The sequence below is a fragment of the Trachemys scripta genome, chromosome 1 (genome assembly GCF_013100865.1).
Source record: "Trachemys scripta elegans isolate TJP31775 chromosome 1, CAS_Tse_1.0, whole genome shotgun sequence".
NCBI classification, from domain to species: Eukaryota; Metazoa; Chordata; order Testudines; family Emydidae; genus Trachemys; species Trachemys scripta.
Genome location: NC_048298.1, coordinates 166,623,799 through 166,644,512, shown reverse-complemented (window position 1 = coordinate 166,644,512; position 20,714 = coordinate 166,623,799). Strand labels below are relative to the sequence as shown.

At 39.5% G+C, this 20,714-nt stretch overlaps 1 protein-coding gene across 3 annotated transcripts in view; it reads left to right on the top strand.

Moving 5' to 3' along the window:
• The window catches only part of CADM2 (cell adhesion molecule 2), a 1,010,468-nt gene that overhangs the window by 839,107 nt on the left and 150,647 nt on the right, over positions 1-20,714 (top strand). For all 3 annotated transcript variants that reach the window (XM_034792284.1, XM_034792291.1, XM_034792276.1), the window contains 3 exons: positions 6,256-6,408; positions 8,953-9,090; positions 15,513-15,683. In XM_034792284.1, the coding sequence (XP_034648175.1) occupies positions 6,256-6,408; positions 8,953-9,090; positions 15,513-15,683 (462 nt within the window). The remainder of the gene's footprint in view (positions 1-6,255; positions 6,409-8,952; positions 9,091-15,512; positions 15,684-20,714) is intronic.

Genomic DNA, 20,714 nt, shown 5'->3' with positions numbered 1-20,714 from the left:
ACTGTTAGGAATTATTTTCTTATTTCACAGAGGAAATTACCTTGAAACCTGAACTCACACAAGTAGTAGTCATGGATGCACTGACAGAAATCAGGGCCACCATCTGTGACATTACCCTTTGCTCTCTCTGGGATGGTAAATAAGGGCAGGTCTTCACTACGGGGGGGAGTCGATTTAAGATACGCAAATTCAGCTACGCGAATAGCGTAGCTGAATTCGACATATCGGAGCCGACTTACCCCGCTGTGAGGACGGCGGCAAAATCGACCTCCGCGGCTCCCCGTCGACGGCGCTTACTCCCACCTCCGCTGGTGGAGTAAGCGCGTTGATTCGGGGATCGATTGTCGCGTCCCGACAAAACGCGATAATTCGATCCCCGAGAGATCGATTTCTACCCGCCGATTCAGGCGGGTAGTGTAGACCTAGCCTCAGAGTAGAGAAATTCTGGGGCCCTTGCTAATGAAGACTGTCAACTCATTTTCTACTATATGCTCATCTACTATATACCCTGAAACATGCAATAGCTCACTATTAAAAAAAAAACCCATTAAATGCATCCAAATGTCTAATCTCTCTTTTCGAAGCAAGCTAATTAAAAACAGTCCAGCATGATTTGTCAAGCTCTGAATATCCTGCATCCCTCTTAGCCCCAATTCAGGCTAGAGCATGGCATAGAGACAATATTGTTGCTCTGGTGGATGACATACCTCTGGCCAGAGATGAGGAAAGTACTCCAGGTCATCCTGCTGCTCATACTTACTCTACTGTGTTTTACTTCTTCATTAATCGTGAGAACAGTTTCTTGTATTTTAGATATGCTAGTACATTTTTCCATGAAAAGGCAACTATAAAATGTATTTTTTTCAAAGAATACATATGTCAGTCTTTAGTTCTGTGAAAAGGCATGAAAGGAATAAACTTCCAAAGTGTGGTATTATCTTGGCAAGATTCCACATTAACTTTATTTAGGTAGAAACTGTAGTGCTCTTCTCTAACTGGGCTATAGTCAATTCTTACTATACAGGAAAGATAAATCAAGTTTATGTATTCTTATTTGAAGAGGAGAGGAAAAACGGATATGATTTTAGTTTAGTGTTAGCTCTTTGAATACTGTCATCAACAGACAACAAACCAACTTTCTGCAAAAAAACATTATTATACTGGTGCCATTTGCAGCATTGTTGCTAAGCATTTCCATTATAAATCTTTTTTCCATGGTTTTAGTAAAAATTCACTCCAGGCTGAAACTTGGTATGTCAGATCTCAGCTCTTAAGCAGTGGTTGTTTCTACCAGTTTTCAAGAAAATTGATTTAGCTGTTTTTATGTTATATGACAGAGAAAGAAATGATGGTTCTGGTGATGTTTACTATTTCAAGTGCTGCTTTTTTTCAGCTTGTATAATAAAACTGCTTTGCTATTGGCATCTTTCATAGCCCCTTTGTGCTTCAGTGGAATACATAACTGTTCTTTTAAGTGTATGAAATTCTGATTGAATGTTGGCACTTATTTAGGGAAATATCATAATAGGTGCATAAAGTTGACCTAAAGGCACATTTTGCTTATGATACATTAGGCAGTATTGAGGGAATTGAGGGAAAATTATATTAATTTACAACATTAAATATAGTGTATTAAATATTCTCAGCTGTTCTCAGTGGTGGCAGATGACAGAACAAGGAGCAATGGTCTCAAGTTGCAGTGGGACAGGTCTAGGTTGGATATTAGGAAACACTATTTCACTACGGGGGTGGTGAAGCACTGAAATGGGTTACCTAAGGAGGTGGTGGAATCTCCATCCTTACAGGTTTTTAAGGCCCATCTTGACAAAGTCCTGGCTGGGATGATTTAGTTGGTTTTGGTCCTGCTTTGAGCAGGGGGATGGACTAGATGACCTCCTGAGGTCTCTTCCAACCCTAATATTCTATGATTCAAATAATATCTGGTAAAAAGAGGGCAAAATTCAATCATAGTTTCAGATAATTTGTTTTTAGCACATATGACATTCATCCAAATTATGTAACGGTGTGATAGTTAAACTACTTAGAGCCAGTGGTTCATATGGAAAATAATTTCCCCCATCCCCCAAAAAGGTCAGTAACCTTTGTATAACAGAGTTCTACTCTTGTGTCTGGACTACTTGCATGTGGTTAGAATTGGAATGTTCTGAGAACAGTTCTGAGCTGGCCCCTAAAAGGATGGCATAAGTTGAACTGTTGTGAGGAGTATTGGCCAGAAAAGCCTCAGTCATCATCTTTCTATTTATCTGCTGATATGGGAGGAGCTCACATGTTCTGGCTCGGAAGATGCTTATTTATGTGTGGCTGCAGTAGCTTTTCATGAACTTGTTTTCACCGGTTGGTATGTCCAGTATACCTCCGGTACATGGCTTTATTGTTTTATCTTCTGTGGTTTTAATCATGTTTCTTCTTATGTTATGTATATTTCTCCTCCTATTTTCTGGATGGAGTCTCTCATGTGACAGGAATATGTCCATCATGGACAACTACAAGCACTATTTGCAGTGCCTTGGAGCAGTTCATGACACACTTGGATGTGAGATCTGCTCAAAGTTGTCACCTTTAAGTCATCAGGCCCCAAGGAGAATACGTCAGGCTTTGGCTGACCTACCCTGAAGCAACCAATAAATCCAACTTGAAGTCAGTGCAAAAGAGCTGCCTTCAAGGCAGCAGATTCAAAAATATTTTTTTGCTGGTAGATGAGGCTCTGTCAGAACTCCTAAGTTTGGTGCAGATCTGCCTTAGTAGGCGCCCAGAGCAGCAATTTAATAGCTTTGCAATGATTTGTGAACATCCAAATTTAGCAACCAAAGAGTCATGATAGAGATTAATTTTCATCAGGGTTTAGATAGAAATAGATTGTGGATCTGAATTCTAACATAGGAGTCAGAGTGGAGCCTCTCCCAAAAAGGAAGTTGCATATTAGTCCATATCAATGACTGTACATCTTGGTTCTCCCGAGTAAATAAACCTAATTGCTCGGGTTATTATAGTTGTCCTATTTGCACTTTGGCTGTCAGAGAGCTGGTAGCCCCAAAACACAACCAGGCCATAAGGTTTTTGGCTATTCTGAGGTGGATGACTCTCTTTTTTTTTCCTCTGATGCAAAACAAATTCTGAAACCTCAAAATTTTTCACAAAACAGAATTCTTCTTTTCAGTCATCCCTACACATTGTTACACTTATGACGTTGATACCCATTGTATCTGAAGAATGAAGAAGTAGAGTTTATATCATCATTTTAATAGCAAATAATTCCTTAAAATGCTTTGGGAAACCCGATATTCCAAACCACTGTGTGTGCTAATGGATATTTAAAAAAAAACACCATTTGCGGGGAACTGTGTATTACTAAGCTGGTAGGAAATAGAGTTTGTCTGGCTGTGCTGGAAGGAGGACAGGACACAGTGGATATGGTTTAATTAGGCTGCAACTTTATTTCTAAATGGCTGAGAGTACCTGGCAGATAAAACAGTTCATTGCAGGCAATTCATTATCTATTGTGTATACCCATGGGGTGGGGGCTGCTGTCAGCCTTCCCCCTTTACCCGTCCTGGTCCCCAGTCAACATGCTGCTGGGTTAAAGGGGAGGGGCGGCTCCCTGCCATATCAGTCATAGCAGCCCAGACCCCCCCACACACACACATTTCCACTCCCTTAAATAATACCTCCTTTAAATCCTTTACCAGTCCATTTTCTCCAATCGCTGTATACCTCCATCATCTGCCCCATGCTTACAAAATTAGTTGCAACATGATAGCTTAACTCCCATTTCATATTCACCCACTGTGGGTAAGGCAGAATCTCCCTCCTCCTGCCCCCTCCCCCACACCCCTCTCACCTTGGCCAATCTGGTGGTGAGGGAAAACATCCTTCCCAGCTCCTAATGAAAGATCTACAAAAAGGAGTAAACAGTGAGGTGTCATTGTTTTCAGATGATACAAAATTACTTAAAATAGTTAAGTCCAAAGCAGACTAAAGAATTAAAAAGAGATTTCACTAAACTGGGTGTCTGGGCAACAAAATGGCAGATGAACTTAATGAAGATAAATGCAAAGTAATGCATATTGGAAAACATAATCACAACTGTACATACAAAATTATGATCTAAATTAGCTGTTACCATTCAAGAAAGAGAACTTGGAGTCATTGTGAATAATTCTCTGAAAATATCCACTCAACAGTCAAAAAAAGCTAACAGAATATGAGGAACTATTAGGAAAGGGAGGGATAATAGGACAGAAAATATCATAATGCCACTATATAAATCCATGGTATGACCACACCTTGAATATTGCATGCAGTTCTGGTTGCCCCATCTCAGGAAAGATATATTAGAACTGGAAAAGGTACAGAGAAGGGCAACAAAAATGATTAGGGGTATGGAACAGCTTCCATATGAGGAGAAATTTAAAAAAATTGGGGTTGTTCAGGTTGGAAAAGAGACGACTAAGGGGCGATATGATAGAGGTCCATAAAATCATGAATGGTGTGGAGAAAATGAATAGGGGAAGTGTTATTTACCCCTTCACATAACACAAGAACCAGGGGATCACCCAATGAAATTAATAGGCAGCAGGTTTCAAACAAACATAAGGAAGTACTTCTTCACAAAATACACAGTCAATCTATTGAACTCATTGCTGGGGGATGTTGTGAAGGCCAAAAGTACAACTGACTTCAAAAAAGAATTAGGTAATTTCATCGAGGATAAGTCCATCAATGGCTATTAGTCAAGATGGTCAAGGATGCAACCCCTGCTCTGGGTGTCCCTAAACCTCTGACTGCCAGAAGCTGGGACTGGATAATGGGATGTATCATTTGATAATTGCCCTGTTCTGTTCATTCCCTCTGAAGCTGCTGGCACTGGCCAGTGTCAGAGCACAGGATACTGGGATATTGGTATGACCTAGTTGGGCCATTCTTAAGTTCTTATGTAAAGAGCCAACTACAGTAATACACACTGCAGATCATGAGAAAACCTGGTATTTAACGACTTCCATGGGTGGAAGTGTAGGTGATGCTCAACTGGTCCAGGTATAAGAGGGTTTTTCTTGCACCAGTATAGACCGAAATAGTCTTCCCTCTCTTCTGGTGACTGGGAGAAGAGAGTGATGGGTCTGCTGACCTGGTTTGAGGCAGCTGCAGCAAGTCCCTCTGGTTCTCTAGTCATTAAAGGAGCCACACACCTTTTTCTACAAGCCAGAAAATGGCCCCCACTGCTTAATGTGAGGCTGATACGGGCCTCACTGGTTCATGTGGGGCATTGTTCAGAATATAAAAGTGTATGGTGCAGATAATTCCATAATCATGTACATATACCCAAGGGAAGCTTCTCTCAGCCCTCCCCCCTTACCCATCTTGGTCCCCAGCCAACCCACTGTTGGGACCCTATCATCCCCCCTTGAATGAAGGTGAAGGGGGGGCTATAAAGGAGGTGTGGGTTGGCTCCATGCCATACCAGTCATAGGAATCCCAACCCCCTGCCCCCGATTCCACTTCTTTAAAGAGTACCTCCTTTGAATCCTTTACCAATGCAGTTTATCTGATCACCATATCCCTTCCTTATGAAGTTCTCCTAATCTACTAGGTTTGGTGTCTCTTGTTGTCTTGGGGGGAAGGGGAGAGGAGGAGGGATAAGTGACCACCCTCCCCTCCCACATTTAGATCCTCCAGAGGAAAAATAGGGAAGTTCCCTGAAACCCACCGAGTTCATCCCTACAGACATCCATTGCAGCATTGGACAGAAGGGACTCACTTTCATACCTTGCCCCTGAAACCTCCATCTGGTGCTGATCATATTCACCCCTGCTCGTTGTGTCACTGTCCTGTCTTGTTTCTGGGAAACAAACGGAAATCATGGGTTGGTATTTTGGATTCATTGTTCTGTTGCATACCTGTGTAGTGGTTCAGATGATTTAATATCATTTGATATAATGCAAGGGACCAAAATGTAGCTGAGACTGGTTACATCACTGAATCCCAATATTAAATATGTAATAATTTCAATGGTCATATTTTGTTTTTCAGCTGATTTTGAGACTATCCAAAAACTGTTGAAATGTTGGAATTCCCTGAAAGGAAAAAATAACACCATAATCTATCTTTAACCTGGTCTATGTCTCCATATAATCAATTTGTAATTAAAAATGTTCATTAGACTGATACATTTAAACCTATTGAATAACATACTGTACTGTATAAATGTATCTTTAACATATACATTTTGTTTTCCAGCCCTGAGGGACAACAGAATTGAACTGGTTCGAGCTTCATGGCATGAACTGAGCATCAGCGTCAGTGATGTGTCTCTGTCAGATGAAGGGCAATACACCTGTTCTTTATTTACTATGCCTGTCAAAACTTCCAAGGCTTTTCTCACTGTTCTGGGTAAGTACAGCCGGCTGAGAATACCAAAGTGAAATGAGTTAAGAGATGAGTTCTAAGACTTCTCAAATCTTGGTAAATATTTCTAGGGTGAATTTTCAGAAAACGTCGCAGCAGATGCATGTAAAACACCCACTCTTGCTTTCTCTAAAGATTACTTGACTAGAACCATGCCTAGGAATAGCAAGCCCCTTATTATGTGCGATGTGGCAGGACCATGAATTACAGTGCACATCAATAGTACCACATGAGTGCTCCTTAAAATGGACATAACCTCTATATCCCAAGCACCAAAGGGGTTAACAGGGTGCATGTGTTCATCTCCTAACAATGTACTGTATAGGGCAAAGGAGACAAAACCAGAGAGCATGAAATCAAAAAAGGCTTTAGAGACTCATAGTTTTTCCTTAGCTATGCATTTTCTTGGCTCATTCTATTTTCTTTTTTCCTCTACAAAGTGCATATTTTCACTGGGCTTGCTTCTTTTATGCTTCATCCTCTAAATGCTCTGCTGTTTTCCCCAAAGGTTATAGAGAGACACACACACACAAAAAGCAATAGATTCATAGCGATGCCCAAAAAATAATGTTTCAGCGCCGAGCTTTATGTGATTCTGTCAATGTCAGTAGCCCAATCAGCTGAAATTGCTATAGTTCATTGAAACACACCTGTGTACCTAACAAGTGATACGATTTTAAAGATTGATTTTTTTTCCCCATTTTGTTTTGTTTTGCTTTTTATGTATAGAAAAGCAGGCAGTTGAATTTAATAGGACTAATGGAAGATGTTCTCTGTGCTAGTAATATTAAAGTTAATCCATCCAGGGAATTGGTTTTGTGCATAGGATATGAAATATGCCTCTGTGAGTCCCACTGAGTCTATTTTACAAAAATCTTCACAAGTTTGCCATTAAGGACAAAAAATATCCACTCAAAGAGAGTATTTTGGGATAACAACTGCCTAAGGGTTAATTTTTTTTCTGTAGAGAGCCATCTCAAGATCCAAAGAATAGATGATTAGTCAAATTCAACCTATTAAATGGCATTGGGACCCAGATAAAAGGGTGTTACAAAGGTAAAAAGCCAGACATCTAATCAGTAGCTTCTAATCAGGGTGGCTTGATTTTTTTTATGGTCTATTTAGTTCTACTTTTTATTTGCTTGGGTTTTTTTTTTTTTTTACATGACTGCTTTCCAACATCTTCTGTTTTTTTTCCAGCAAAAAGACAGCAGCAAGGTTTCAGAAGCATCTGTCTCACTATAATTTTATTTGTCTATTAGAAACTCACATTTAAAATTCTTCTAAAGATGCCCCTATATGAGAGTAATGTTCTTTTTTTTCCTCTGTAATTTATTCCATGCCATCATTTTAATCAGAAAGATGATTTATATGCAGAAATATTCTTTCTATTCACTGGTCTGATTTGGATTAGAAGATTTTAATGTACAGGGATTATTAAAGATGCCATTTCATGCCCCTGAAAAATAGGAGTAGTTTTACTATGGAATCTACACTGCGATAGGTGCTGTTGTTTGTGTTTGGAGTAATGTTTGATTGCGTGCAGTGTTTATCGGTTTCCTTTGGAAAAGGAGAGACACGAACAAACCACATTGAAAGATGCAAAGCACAGAGCGGAATTTCAGTGACTGATCCCTTTATCCAGGAATGAAAATCTGTGAATTAACTGAAACATTCCAGATGTAAAGGGTAAACCTAATCGTATTATAAGAGCTTTTAGAAACTGTGGAAAGATATATCCCCTCAAAATAAGTCATTTCTGTGTGTTACTAAGCCAGTCATTGAATATAACTAAATAGTCTCAATTTTATTCACAGTTCTGTATTTTAAATCTCCCTCCATTCCTCAAAACATAATCCTTGCCATCTCTAATGTTTGGAGTATGATGTTTAATGGGCATAGTACCTGATCCAGACCTCACTGAATCAATGGAAGGATTCCTATGAATTCTGTGTGCTTTGGATTGGGCCCATTATTACTATATATTATTTAAATCTGAAAAGAGAGGATTTCCCCCCTCCCTTCTTTTTGCTCTCCTTTTGTGGTAGGATTCCCTGAATTCATGCTGGAACTGTCTGTTAAAATGCAGCTCGATCAGTTTGGATTTTGTTCCTGGTTGTGTTTCATTTTAACAAGAGTAGTTAATATATTCCATGCCTCCCACCCAAAATAATCTGCTTAAAATGAAGATATCCACTATATATCGAGCAATAGGAAGTCATTCTGAACTTGAACGTAAAGTATGAGACAATCTGGATTGGTTTAAAATTAACATATAAAACATGTTCATTTTCTTCAATTAAACTCTAGTATGGTTCAGATTCACTGGTCAGTTTAAAATAGAAAACGGAATTCAGTGACACTTGTTGTTAGGCTTGTCAATCCTAAAGTGAATAAACCTATCTGTTATTTCTTTTGGAAATTGACCTCTAATAGGTTAACCTTATCAACTGACAGCCCTCTGGTCAAAGGCTTAAAGTAGCTGATTGGCAACATGCTGTATCTTTTATTTGCTTGATTGTTTCTTAGGTGTTCCTGAGAAGCCACAGATTAGTGGATTTACTTCACCTGTTATGGAGGGAGAGAGGATGCAGCTAACCTGCAAGACCTCTGGTAGCAAACCAGCAGCTGATATCAGATGGTTCAAGAATGACAAAGAGATTAAAGGTATTGAAAAACATTTCTATGTAAATATGTGTCAATATCAAAACTAAAGCATTTAATGAGGAGGATTGCTTGGAATTGTATCACTTTCATTTTTATAAAAGGATGGACATTATCTAAACGTGCAAGAATCAATTCTATTATGTAAATGTGGAAGAATTGATCAATATTCATCATAATAGTAATATGACTGATTTTTTTTTTTGCAAAATGTTACAACCTATAATTTTTAATTATAGTTTGTAACATTTTGCAAAAAAAAATCAGTCATATTGCTATTATTTTTAATTATAGTTATCTTAAGGCCATAATATCACCTTAATTGAGATGGATCATAAAATGCTTTACAATCATCTTGAGTACCAGGTTCATGTCTCTATCAGTACTCCCGCTATTTTGACATTTGATCCACTCTTGCATGTTCCCAGAAAATTGGTATTGGTTTTTATTGCTGTCATTTTCATCTAATATGCTAAAAGATCTGGTGAATGAGTTGTCAGAATTGTGACTGTTTCCATGTAGCTATTATTTTAAAATCATTCCTTTAGTATCCAGGTATCTCACACACTTGTCTGGCATTATGGTTTCTGTTAGTGAATCAAAAAGCTGCTTCAAGAAAATCTGTGGTGGTAATAAGAGAAACAGTTCAACTTTCTTTGGTATCCACCAACACAGAGAAATCAGAGAAATACATAATAATTAAAAAAAAAGACTAATATGCAAAATTTATAAGTTAAAGATACCATGGTTGATATTCATAGAAATATGATTTCTTTTCAATGTACCTGTCTTGAGAAGTTTCCAATTCAAAATCAGAAAATTGGATTGGAAAGAGGCGTGGACTTTGGGCTCAAGTAGGTTAAAATATGCCTGAGTTCCTGTGGTCGAGTGAAGATGGGAAGCAGAAAATCAGAAAGTGGAGTCTTTCAGCCTGCAGGATGGTAAATCAGGGGTTTTCAAACTTCATTGCACCGCTACCCCCTTCTGACAACAAAAATTACTACACGACCTCAGGAGGGGGGACGGAAGTGTGAGCCTTCCCCAGCCTCACCACCCCGAGAGGCGGGGCCAAAGCCAGACGTGAGACCTGTCACCCAGGGCTGAAACCCTCATGCTTCAGCCCTGGGCAGTTGGCTCAGGCTTTGAGTTTGGCCCTGAGCTCGGGCTTCGGCTCTGGGCACCAGCAAGTCTAATGCCAGTCCAAAGACCACTTTGGGGTACCGACCCACAATTTGAGAACTACCAAGAGAAAAGTAGCACCTTGTGCAATATAATTAAAAGGCAAAATGTAACAGAGGACATCACATACATGCTGTACTATGCCAGCAAAGCTGTCATTCAAAAGAGATGTCAAAGTGAATGTATGCAAGAAGTGCCATCAAAAGATAGAAAATAAACTTAGGTAGTGCCAGTATCCTAAATGAACTACAGGTGTAAGCAGACATAAGCAAGGGCAACTCATGGCACCAGATTTTTTTTTTAATCAGATCTTTCAGGCTTGCACAGTAATTATGCATTTCCTGTTCAGCTGAAATGTAATAGCAGCAAAGCAGACAATTTAGGGATTTTAATCTTAAACTAACACATGGCTTTCTGGGCAGGTACCTAAGGGATGGACATAAGAAAGAAAACTCAATAGAATGGATGAAATAGGTGTTGAAACTGAGGAGGAATAGAAAGTGAAGAAGATAAAAATGAGAGGAAAGCCTTGAACGCTTTAGTTTTCTAGGTCTTCTGAAGAGCACATTGCCATTGTCATGAAGGTTACAAATAAAATAACCTAACTAGCTTGCAATGGCATCAGCAGAAGGTACATTAGCTTTTGTGCACTGGAAAAGGTGAAATGATAAATCTGAGAAAATAGATATGAAATTGTATGCTAATGCACCTGACATTAAAGGTTAGGAGTTCTGCTGTCTAGCACCAGTAAATCCAATTGTGTTACAGTATATTATACATGGTGCAAAAGAATATGAAAACCGAATACATTCAGTTCAGAGACGGAACCGGGGGAAAAAAAGCCAACCTAAAATGTTGCTTGCATTTCTATTAGCAGAAAAAAGGAATCATCATCTAGTAAGAGAGACCTGTTTAGCAGGCTCGATGTTAAGAATGGGAGAGGCTGAGCGTGAATCATGGCATTACATTCCTTATATTTTAACGTTCTGCCTTTTATATATATATAAGCAATATATATATATATTAGCATAGGGATGTGAAGTTTGGCTTTCTAATCCTTTTTTTCTACCTGCTCAATAATACAACTGACTGTGGCATCCCTAAATTTAGCTTAAGGGATTCAAATTATCAGAAAGTAAATACACAATACTTACTTGTCACATAATTTATTACCCACTGATTTGAAAATGTAACCTTGAATGTGGTTTTAGTTTTCACTTTTCAGAAATATTTTCAAATTATTTTCCTGTTTTTTTTCCTGTGTAGTAAAAAGTAATTAATTAATTAATATTTTTGCAACAAAATGGCAAATTTAAAATGAGGTTGCTAATTTTAATATGTGCAGTGAGATCAGAAATGCGGTACTCTTTTTGGCTTAACAAAACTCCAGCTGAAAGTAGAATTTAACCTTCTCAGATTATAATGCAAGGTTAAAGCAAAACCAGATGAAAAATATACAGAAGCCCAAAATATCAGATTTGCCCAGTTAAAATATGGAAAAATATATTTTCAGTGGATAATTGTTACATATATGGGAGCAATATAGGGTTATAATTGGTTGAAAATAACCAATGAGTGATAAATCAGCAAGTTTATATTGTTTTCCTCCTCAGAGACCAATAATATGGAGCTAACAAAAAGTGTTAAACAGTCAGAGTGCATATGCAAACAGTGAGTTCCAAGAAAACTGTTTGTTTCCATGGTGTGGGGGGTTCCTTGACTTTAAGCTTCACTTGCTCTAATGAATGTGATTCTCAGAAGAAAAAAATCTGTTACTTTAAAAATATTTGGCCATTATAGATAAATGTATAGATATTTTTGATGATCCAGATATTCAGGGTTTATATAAAAGTACATACATTGACTTATTTTTTCACTGACAATTAAGGGTCAAGATTTTAAAGAAACAGGCATCTAAAAGGCTCCTAAAGAAGTGGTCTCCATTTTTCAAAAGTGCTGCGCATCCAGCAGCTCCCATTGAAGTGAAGGCTGCCAATGCCTAGGAGCTGTCTGATCTCCAGTTAATTCGAGCTGCTGGGTGCTCAGCACTTTTGAAAATAAGTCTATTAATTCAGGTGCTTAATGTTACATTTAGGATCCAAACTTTAGGCACTTTTTAAATCTAGGCTAAAATATTTTCCTCCTTTACGAATATAATAACCTTGGTTTATCCATGGTCAATATTTCTCTCAGCTTTCTGATCCATAAATGTTGATAGTCACCTCAGCAAAAATTGAAATCTGCTTAATGCTTAGCAACCAACAGGAAGAAAAATGCCCGGGTGGGGAAGACAATTATTTCTGAAGCAAAAATCAGAATTACTTAACTACCTGGATTCTTACATTATCAGGAGTGAGTGATAAAGCCCATCTTTCTTATTCCATAGATATTTTTAATCTAAAAAGATGTAGCTTATTACATTTTAGATATGCTTTCTAAAATTGACTTTTCATGGAAATTTTATTTAGGTCATTTTCCTCTCCCTAATGGGATTTTACTATGATTTGTAAAACTGAAACCTCTTGCATTTTCCTTTCCTTTGATTAGGAAACACAGGACACATGCAATCTCAGTAGTATATTTCTTTAGAAAAATTCATTTTAAGTCCTTCATTAGCACAAATCAATATGACCAGGTTGCTGTTTTGCTAAAATAAACAAAAATCAATGAGCAGTATAAATAGTTGTGTACAAAATAAAACTAATCCAAAAAGTCTATAAGTGGCTCTCACATTAACTTCTGTGCACATTAACCTCATCTGTTGGTTCTTCTATTCTGCTCTCATTTATGCATCATACAAGGAGGCTCTTTCAATAAAAGTCCCAGCCCTGCTCAATATTGAGCGAAGCTAAGAGTTCGCAACTCTATGAAGTCAATTGAAGTTGAAGGTGCCCAGCACCTTTAGAGTATGTCTACATGACAGCTGGAAGCAAACATCTCAGCTGGAGTAGACAGATTTGTTCCAGCTGGGCTTCAGTTAGCACACTAAAAATGGCTGGGTGGGTGTTGGGGCTCAGGCTGGAGCTTGGGCTCTCAAGCATAGGAGGCCGGGTGGGCTTGAGAGCCCAAGCTCCAGGCTAAACTGCAGCATCCACACTGCTAATTTTTAGCACATTAGCTCAGGCTCCACTAGTGCGAGTCTGTCTACCCCAGCTGGAAGGCACACTCCAAGGTACAGTGGAGACATACCCTCAGAGCCCAAACTGAACAAAAGAGACCCTTAAAGTAGAGCTCCTCAAGAGCAAGAGGCAAATTGAATACAGCAAGAGACAGGATGGGTCTGAAGGAATTTTATTTCAAAAGTGGGTGTGGCTTGTCTGTAAATTATAATAATTATAATTAAATTAAATTTAAATCTGAACAGTGGTGTTGATGTCTCAACTTTGGGTTTAGATTTAATTCATGGCTGAGGTTAATCCTGGCTAACCCACAGATGAACCAGTTCATAAAAAAATGAATAAAGCACTTGCAGTCTTACTCTATCCACATATATATAAAACAAAAGTCACATTGCTTTCCTAATATCCTTCTATCACATATCTATAAGATTAGATAGGTAGACTTTGAAATATTTACCTTCAGTAGCACTATGAAGGGGATTTAAAAAAACATAAGAAAAAAACTGTGTTTCTCTAGTGGACTTCAGGGGAAGCTTATTTCTAATTGGGATGTAGATATAGTAGAGATAATGAAGAGAGGCAAGGCATTCCTGCCTTTTAGTTGATTTTGGTTTTGTTTATTGCAGATTTAATTGATTGTGGATGTCTGGCCATCAGTTCAAGTTCAAAAGCTAAACTGGCTGAAACAGTTCTTAATTCCCCTACACTCTCTCTCCCTCTCTCCTTTCTTGATCACTGCAGACCATCACCATCCTGTCTGTAACTCAGGCCCATAAGATGAGGATCATCTTCAACACAGACCTCTCTCTATCTCCTCAGACTATGTTCACAGTCAAACTGGAAGGGCATAATGAGTGGGGTCCCACAGGGATCAGTCTGTGTCCAGTTCTGTTCAATATCTTCCTCAATGAATTAGATAGCGGCATAGGAGTACACTTATTAAGTTTGCAGATAATACCAAGCTGGGAGGGGTTGTAAGTTCTTTGAAGGATAGGATTAAAATTCAAAATGATCTGGACAAACTGGAGAAATGGTCTAAAGTAAATAAGATAAAATTCAATAAGGACAAATGCAAAGTATTCCACTTAGGAAGGAACAATCAGTTGCACACATACAAAATTGGAAATGACTGGCTAGGAAGGAGTACAACAGAAAGGAATCTGGGGGTCATAGTGGACCACAAGCTAAATGAGCGTCAACAGTGTAACACTCTTGCAAAGAAAGTAAACATCATTCTGGGCTGCATTAGCAAGAGTGTTGAAAATAAGACACAAGAAGTAATTCTTCCGCTCTACTCTGCGCTGATTAGGCCTCAACCAGAGTGTTGTGTCCAGTTCTGGGCGCCGCATTTCAGGAAAGATGGGGACAAAATGGGTGAAAGTCCAGAGGAGAACAACAAAAATGATTAAAGGTCTAGAAAACGTGACCTATGAGGGAAGATTGTAAAAACTGGGTTTGTTTAGTCTGGAAAAGAGAAGACTGAGAGGGGACATGATAATAGTTTTCAAGTACATAGAAGGTGTTATAAGGAGGAGGGAGAAAAATTGTTCTACTTAACCTCTGAGGATAGGACAAGGAGCAATAGGCTTAAATTGCAGCAAGGGAGGTTTAGGTTGGACATTAGGAAAAACTTCCTGTCAGGGTGGTTAAGCACTGGCATAAATTGCCTAGGGAGGTTGGGGAATCTCTGTCATTGGAGATTTTTAAGAGCAGGTTAGACAAACACCTGTCAGGGATGGTCTGCATATTACTTAATCCTGCCATGAGTGCAGGGGACTGGACTAGATGACCTCTCGATATATGATTCTATGATATATCGTGTAATTTCTTCCTGCATAGCATGCTTGCAATACAGCTTTTCCTACCCATGCCAACAGTTAAAATTCTTGGCCAGGCTCTCAGCAGTTGATTTTGAAATTGCCAAATATACATGTAGGAATAGCAATGGCAGTATTGGTTCTTTTATCAGACAAATAATGGGATGTGTGGCTATATAGTGTGTGGTTTTATTTTTTAAGCAACTAGGGGGAAAGTTTTAGAAATGGATTTGATATATACCAGAGCCGCCTCCTATTGCATTGTGCTCCCTGAAAATCATTAAGCTACATTTGTTTGTTGTTCTTGCAGATGTCAAATATTTAAAAGAAGAGGATGCAAATCGCAGGACATTCACAGTTAGCAGCACATTGGATTTCCGAGCGGATCGGAGTGATGATGGCGTCGTTGTAAGTTGCAGAGTAGACCATGAGTCCTTAAACTCCACACCTCAGATAGCAAGGCAGGTTCTAGAAATACACTGTAAGTAATATCTATAATCTATCTATCCCTATCCACACACGTTTACATTTTCTGGTTTTGAGTGAAGGTGTACTGTCACTAGACATAAAATAAAACTTAAGTCCTTAATGAGTTCAAATACATACAAATATCTCTCTTCTAGTCCAATCCCTCAATTCTCCTAGCAAGTCAATGAGAGCTTTCCCAGAGTAAGGACTGTGAGACTGAGTCCTTAGTCTGTTTGACAGAGGAGGGGAGAGGACAAGTGTGTGTGGGATGTTAAGTCTCACTGGTTTTCTCAGATAGGTTTTCAACACCAAGACCATAGGTTTATGTAGTGTTTTGCTTGATAGTACCATAGAAATGCAAGGTGATGTTAGCAGCAGAGATTAAATCATCAACTTTGTGCCCTACTAACACAGCTTTGTGTGATGTTCTTCATGTCAGAGCCTAAGAGAGGAGAGCCGTAGTCGTTATTGTTAGGGCTTGTCTATCATGGGGATGTTACATCAGAATAACTTTAGTTTGTTCTCATTAAAGTGCCTTGTGTACACTACGATTTAAAAAAAAATGAATTATTTGGCACCTTAGGTAGCAGTAATGAATCCTGTTTGGAGTCGAAGTAACTCTTCTTTGCAATGAGTTTGTGTGCTTTAAGGTTTATGTGAATGAATTTCTAACCACTCCGCTTCTGGCAGTCCTCCCCATTCTATGCCACACACCTAGCACAGCCTGTCTGTGTGCAGTACCTGTGTGCCCTCCACTGCTCTAGAGTCATCTTGACCAAATAGTCTCTCTCTAATTAAATGCTGGCACGCAGCCAGGTGTGTCCCTTTTTGATATCAGGTAGTGGTGAGTTCACACAGCTATTATAACATTGTGCCTGCAGACCTCCAGTTCCATCTGGAGAATAGTCTCTGGAATGTAGACATCTGCAAGATAGTGTCAGAGCAAATGAAGGTGAGGAGGCACTCCCAGAGCTGGTCCCAGTGCCAGATCAAAGCAAAGGAACCCACACCATGAGCACCTGGACTGCATATTTGCAGGTGATGTCACATGCATTTGCTGTTCATGAGAGCTCTATCAGAAACCGGCCAGAAAATGCTGCAGACAGGAGCTCTCCCAATAAGTAGAATATGCTGTATTACAATACAGCTATGTAGGAGGATTTAAACAACTCTTTTCTGTGTACTGGCAACCTTCTCAGGGTTGCTTATGCATGTAGTTTCCATTCCACTCCTGCACCAGCTGGGAATATGTCATCCTGGCAGATAGCAGCTCTGCATGTGTTCCTGGTTTGCCAATTGCCTTTTTAAACAAGACCCTCCTAGGTCTGGAGCATATTTTGTTACAAAGCTCATGCACAGCATCCCTACCTAGCCCTGTCCTGTAAACTCTGGAGAACACACCAGACTAGGACCTACCTTTCAATCAACCAAATTGCAGGCACTTCCCACACCAATCAGCCTCTTCGGGATGGAAAAGAAGAACAGTTTCAAGCACCCCACCAGCAGGAATTTGTATGCAACAGTCTGGACATGCAAAAGTTCTATTGGTCTTAAGTTTGCATTACATTCTTTAACTCTTTGTAATTCAAATATTGTTATTTGTTACCTATGCTATTTGTTAACTCATTACAAAAGATTTGGTACAACTTGGCTGAAAAAATTCACTGAGAAGTAGCTCTCCCTATAACATCAACCTTAACCCCTACTATCAACCCCAATAAAATCAATACACAAGCATATATCAGTCATTTCCTTGGTTTATAGTATGTTCATTATCCAAAACTACCTCCTGACCATGAAGTAGGAGCACGGTGAATCCCTGACCCTATTTCCCATGCAACTTGAGGCATTTTTCTGAGGTAACTAGTGTGATGGGGCAAGGCCAGATGGCTACAGTAAAGTAGTGAGGAAAAGGGATGTTAGCCCCAGGCTAAACAAATTCCTGGTACCATGGTAACCAAATGGCAATTGCTCCAGGTTAATCAAGACACCTGGGACCAATTAAGATCCTTCTAAAAGGCAGTGGAGATAGCTAGATTGATTGGGACACCTGAAGCCAATCAAGGACTGGCTGGAACTAGTTAAAAGCCTCCCAGTTAGTCAGTGAGGTGTGGGTGTCAGGAGCTTTAGGAGGGAGCTGTGCTGTTGGAGGAACGAAGCAGTACAAATCTATATCAGGTGCAAGGAAGGAGGCCCTGAGGTAATTGTGAAGAAGATATTGAGTGGGGGCTGCTGTGGGGAAGTGGACCAGGGAATTGTTCACGTCCTATTTCCAAAAAGTCAGCTTCCATAGCTGCTAATTTTAGGGTCCCTGGACTGGAGCCCGGAGTAGAGGGTGGGCCTGGGCTCCCCTCCCCTCCCTGATTAATCACTGATACTGGGAGACAACAGAGACTGTGCGAGGGAGGGTTGCTTCTTCTCACCTCCCTTGCTGGCTTATGATGAAAACGGCCCAGTAGACTGTGACCCTTGCCTCTAGAGAGAGAAGAGTTATGTGGAGGGTCAAAGTGAGCCTCTGAGGCTAGCAAAATCCGTCAGGAAACTCAGGGCCCACGGAGTCAAGGACAGAACTTTGTCACACTAGCTACTCACTGGGAGCAGTCAGAGATAGACAGCTTCCAGGTAGTGATGGCCACACTCTTCTCCATGAAGAGAGGAGCCCTCATGTTGGTGTTCTATCATTGTAGCTTTAGGGTGAACTCTGCATAGATCTCTAGGAAGGTAGCTTTCTCCTGGTCGTCCCAATTCTGCATTCCTATCCTGTCCCACCAGACACTGCTAGCTTGCTGAGCCTAGAAGTGACACTCCACTAGGTAAAGGTGCTCCAGATAAATGCCCCGCAGAAGTAACTGCTCGATTTCATCGTCCTGCTCCTCCTCCACCTGTAGCTGTATCATCACAGCACCCACAGGCCTCCAAGGCGGCCAGTCTAAGCCTACCCAGCTGCTCAATTGCCAATTCATGTGCACCATCCTGTTCATATGAATAACTTTCATGATCACAGAACTCATCAGTGCGTCCATCATTCCTGACAAAATACAGATGAATAATGGGCTTCCAGGGGTAGAATCATGGGAGTGTGTTAGTTTGGCTCCAAGTCCCAGAATTCTGGTAGGTTCCATAGGCACCTCACAATGCACTGCAAGAAAAAATTCAGAATGCATAGAGCTGTGCAGCACACCATTGTCCAGAATGCTACATAGTTAATTTGAAGAAGTACATAGCTGTGTGGACACAACAATTAACAAGAACAATACCTTACACTGCCATAACAAAGTGGTGTGAACATACCTTAGTACAGCATAGTTAATTCAGAGTACTTAAAGTGAACAAACTAATCTGCTTCAACATCCTCATGTAGACATTCCCTTGCATTGTAAACTCCTTCCATTATAAATTATCGGTGAAAGGACTGACTTTTTGTGCCTCACATAGCACCATCAGTACTTAGAAATAAATAATGATGATAAATATTTTTGGCCATTACTTTCCTCTTTTCTGAGTTTTTCCACTCTATAATTATGCTTGAAATTAACACTCTGCTTGTTGCAAACATGTAACTCCACAGAGTGGCTAAGTAGATGAAACTTCATCCAGATAAAGAGCAGGAGAAAGAGGAGATGTCTCAGTAAACGAATGACAAAGTTTTATTGGTAACTTGTGGAACGATGGAGTGAAATAAAATCTGCTCTAGAAGATGGGGCTATGTAAAATAGATACTCTAAATGAGCACACACAGATTTTGTAAAGAAGCCTCTACAAACCCGCACACCAGCTTTATTCAGCAACTTTGTTAGACAACAACTTGCCAAAACTAAAACCAATATTAACCTTTAATAACTATATATTGATATCAATGCTTACATTTTTTCCTCCCAAATGGGATGGGACAAACCAGATCAGTTCAAACCAACCAGAATTATGACTCAGTACTTGAAATGAACATGACACTTGAGGTTCAAAAAATTCAGTTAGCTCTTTTAAAAATATTTTTTGAGCACTTCTGCTCTCTTTGTTATGGGTGCAGAAGTGAAGAACTACAGGATTGCCTGTTCTTGTGTTGTTTATAGCCTGACCAAAAGCAGGATATCTTGAGAGACAGAACATGATCAGTGCTTGAAATCTGGGGATAGAGAGAGTGTGTCTGTTTTCATGAGGTTCCCAGGCCTATTTTGCAGATATTAAGAAATAGATACAAATATTAAGAAAATTCAGATAAAGTTTGGGTAAACATCCAGAATTTTGGATGATTATCTAGACCAACCCCTCCAATCTGTTGAGATTTACCCATCACTAATTTATATCCTCTCTCACTCCATCCATATGTCATGCTCTGTTTTCTGCAGGGCAGTCTTACTGCCATTGTCTTGCTAAAGGGTTTGGCTGTAATCTAGTTCATGCTTGCCCAATGGGGATTAGTGGTGGCATGACATTCTTGCCAAGTCTATTTTTCCACTGACCCTTACAGTCAACGATAAACCTAGAATAGAATAATATTCTCTGTGGCATTGTGTGGAAGTTTGTTTTTAGACTAGCTGCCACTGACTATTAGGTAGTTTCTTTTATAAGCTATAAAAATAAACCAAAATAAATCTCAGAGAAACATTTAGTTTTATTACTTACTCCTGTGCTCACTCTCTGAAACCTTCTTCTGTTCTGTCGCAGATACAGTACTGCCACTATAAATGTTTGGTGCTGCAGTGATTCACTTGTATTGTACCGTGTACCTGGAAGCCTTTGCTTGCACTCCCGGCAGCAGCACATTTCGACTCTCTCCACCAAGGCACAAGTCCCAGGAGGCTTCATTTGAAGCTTTAAAATGAAATCAAACCTGTTCAAACTTCAGGCATAATCATAGTGATTCTAAAATGGCAGCTGTAATGAGACCAATACCACAAGACACACTGAAAGATTCTGCAGCATATCTCATAAGCTGACCATACTTCCCATATGACAGCACTGATGTGTTAAATATGTATTATGTAAAAAAGATATTGTGCTGATATCTGCTGATGCAATTTTTGGTAAATTCTTAATCGGCGGT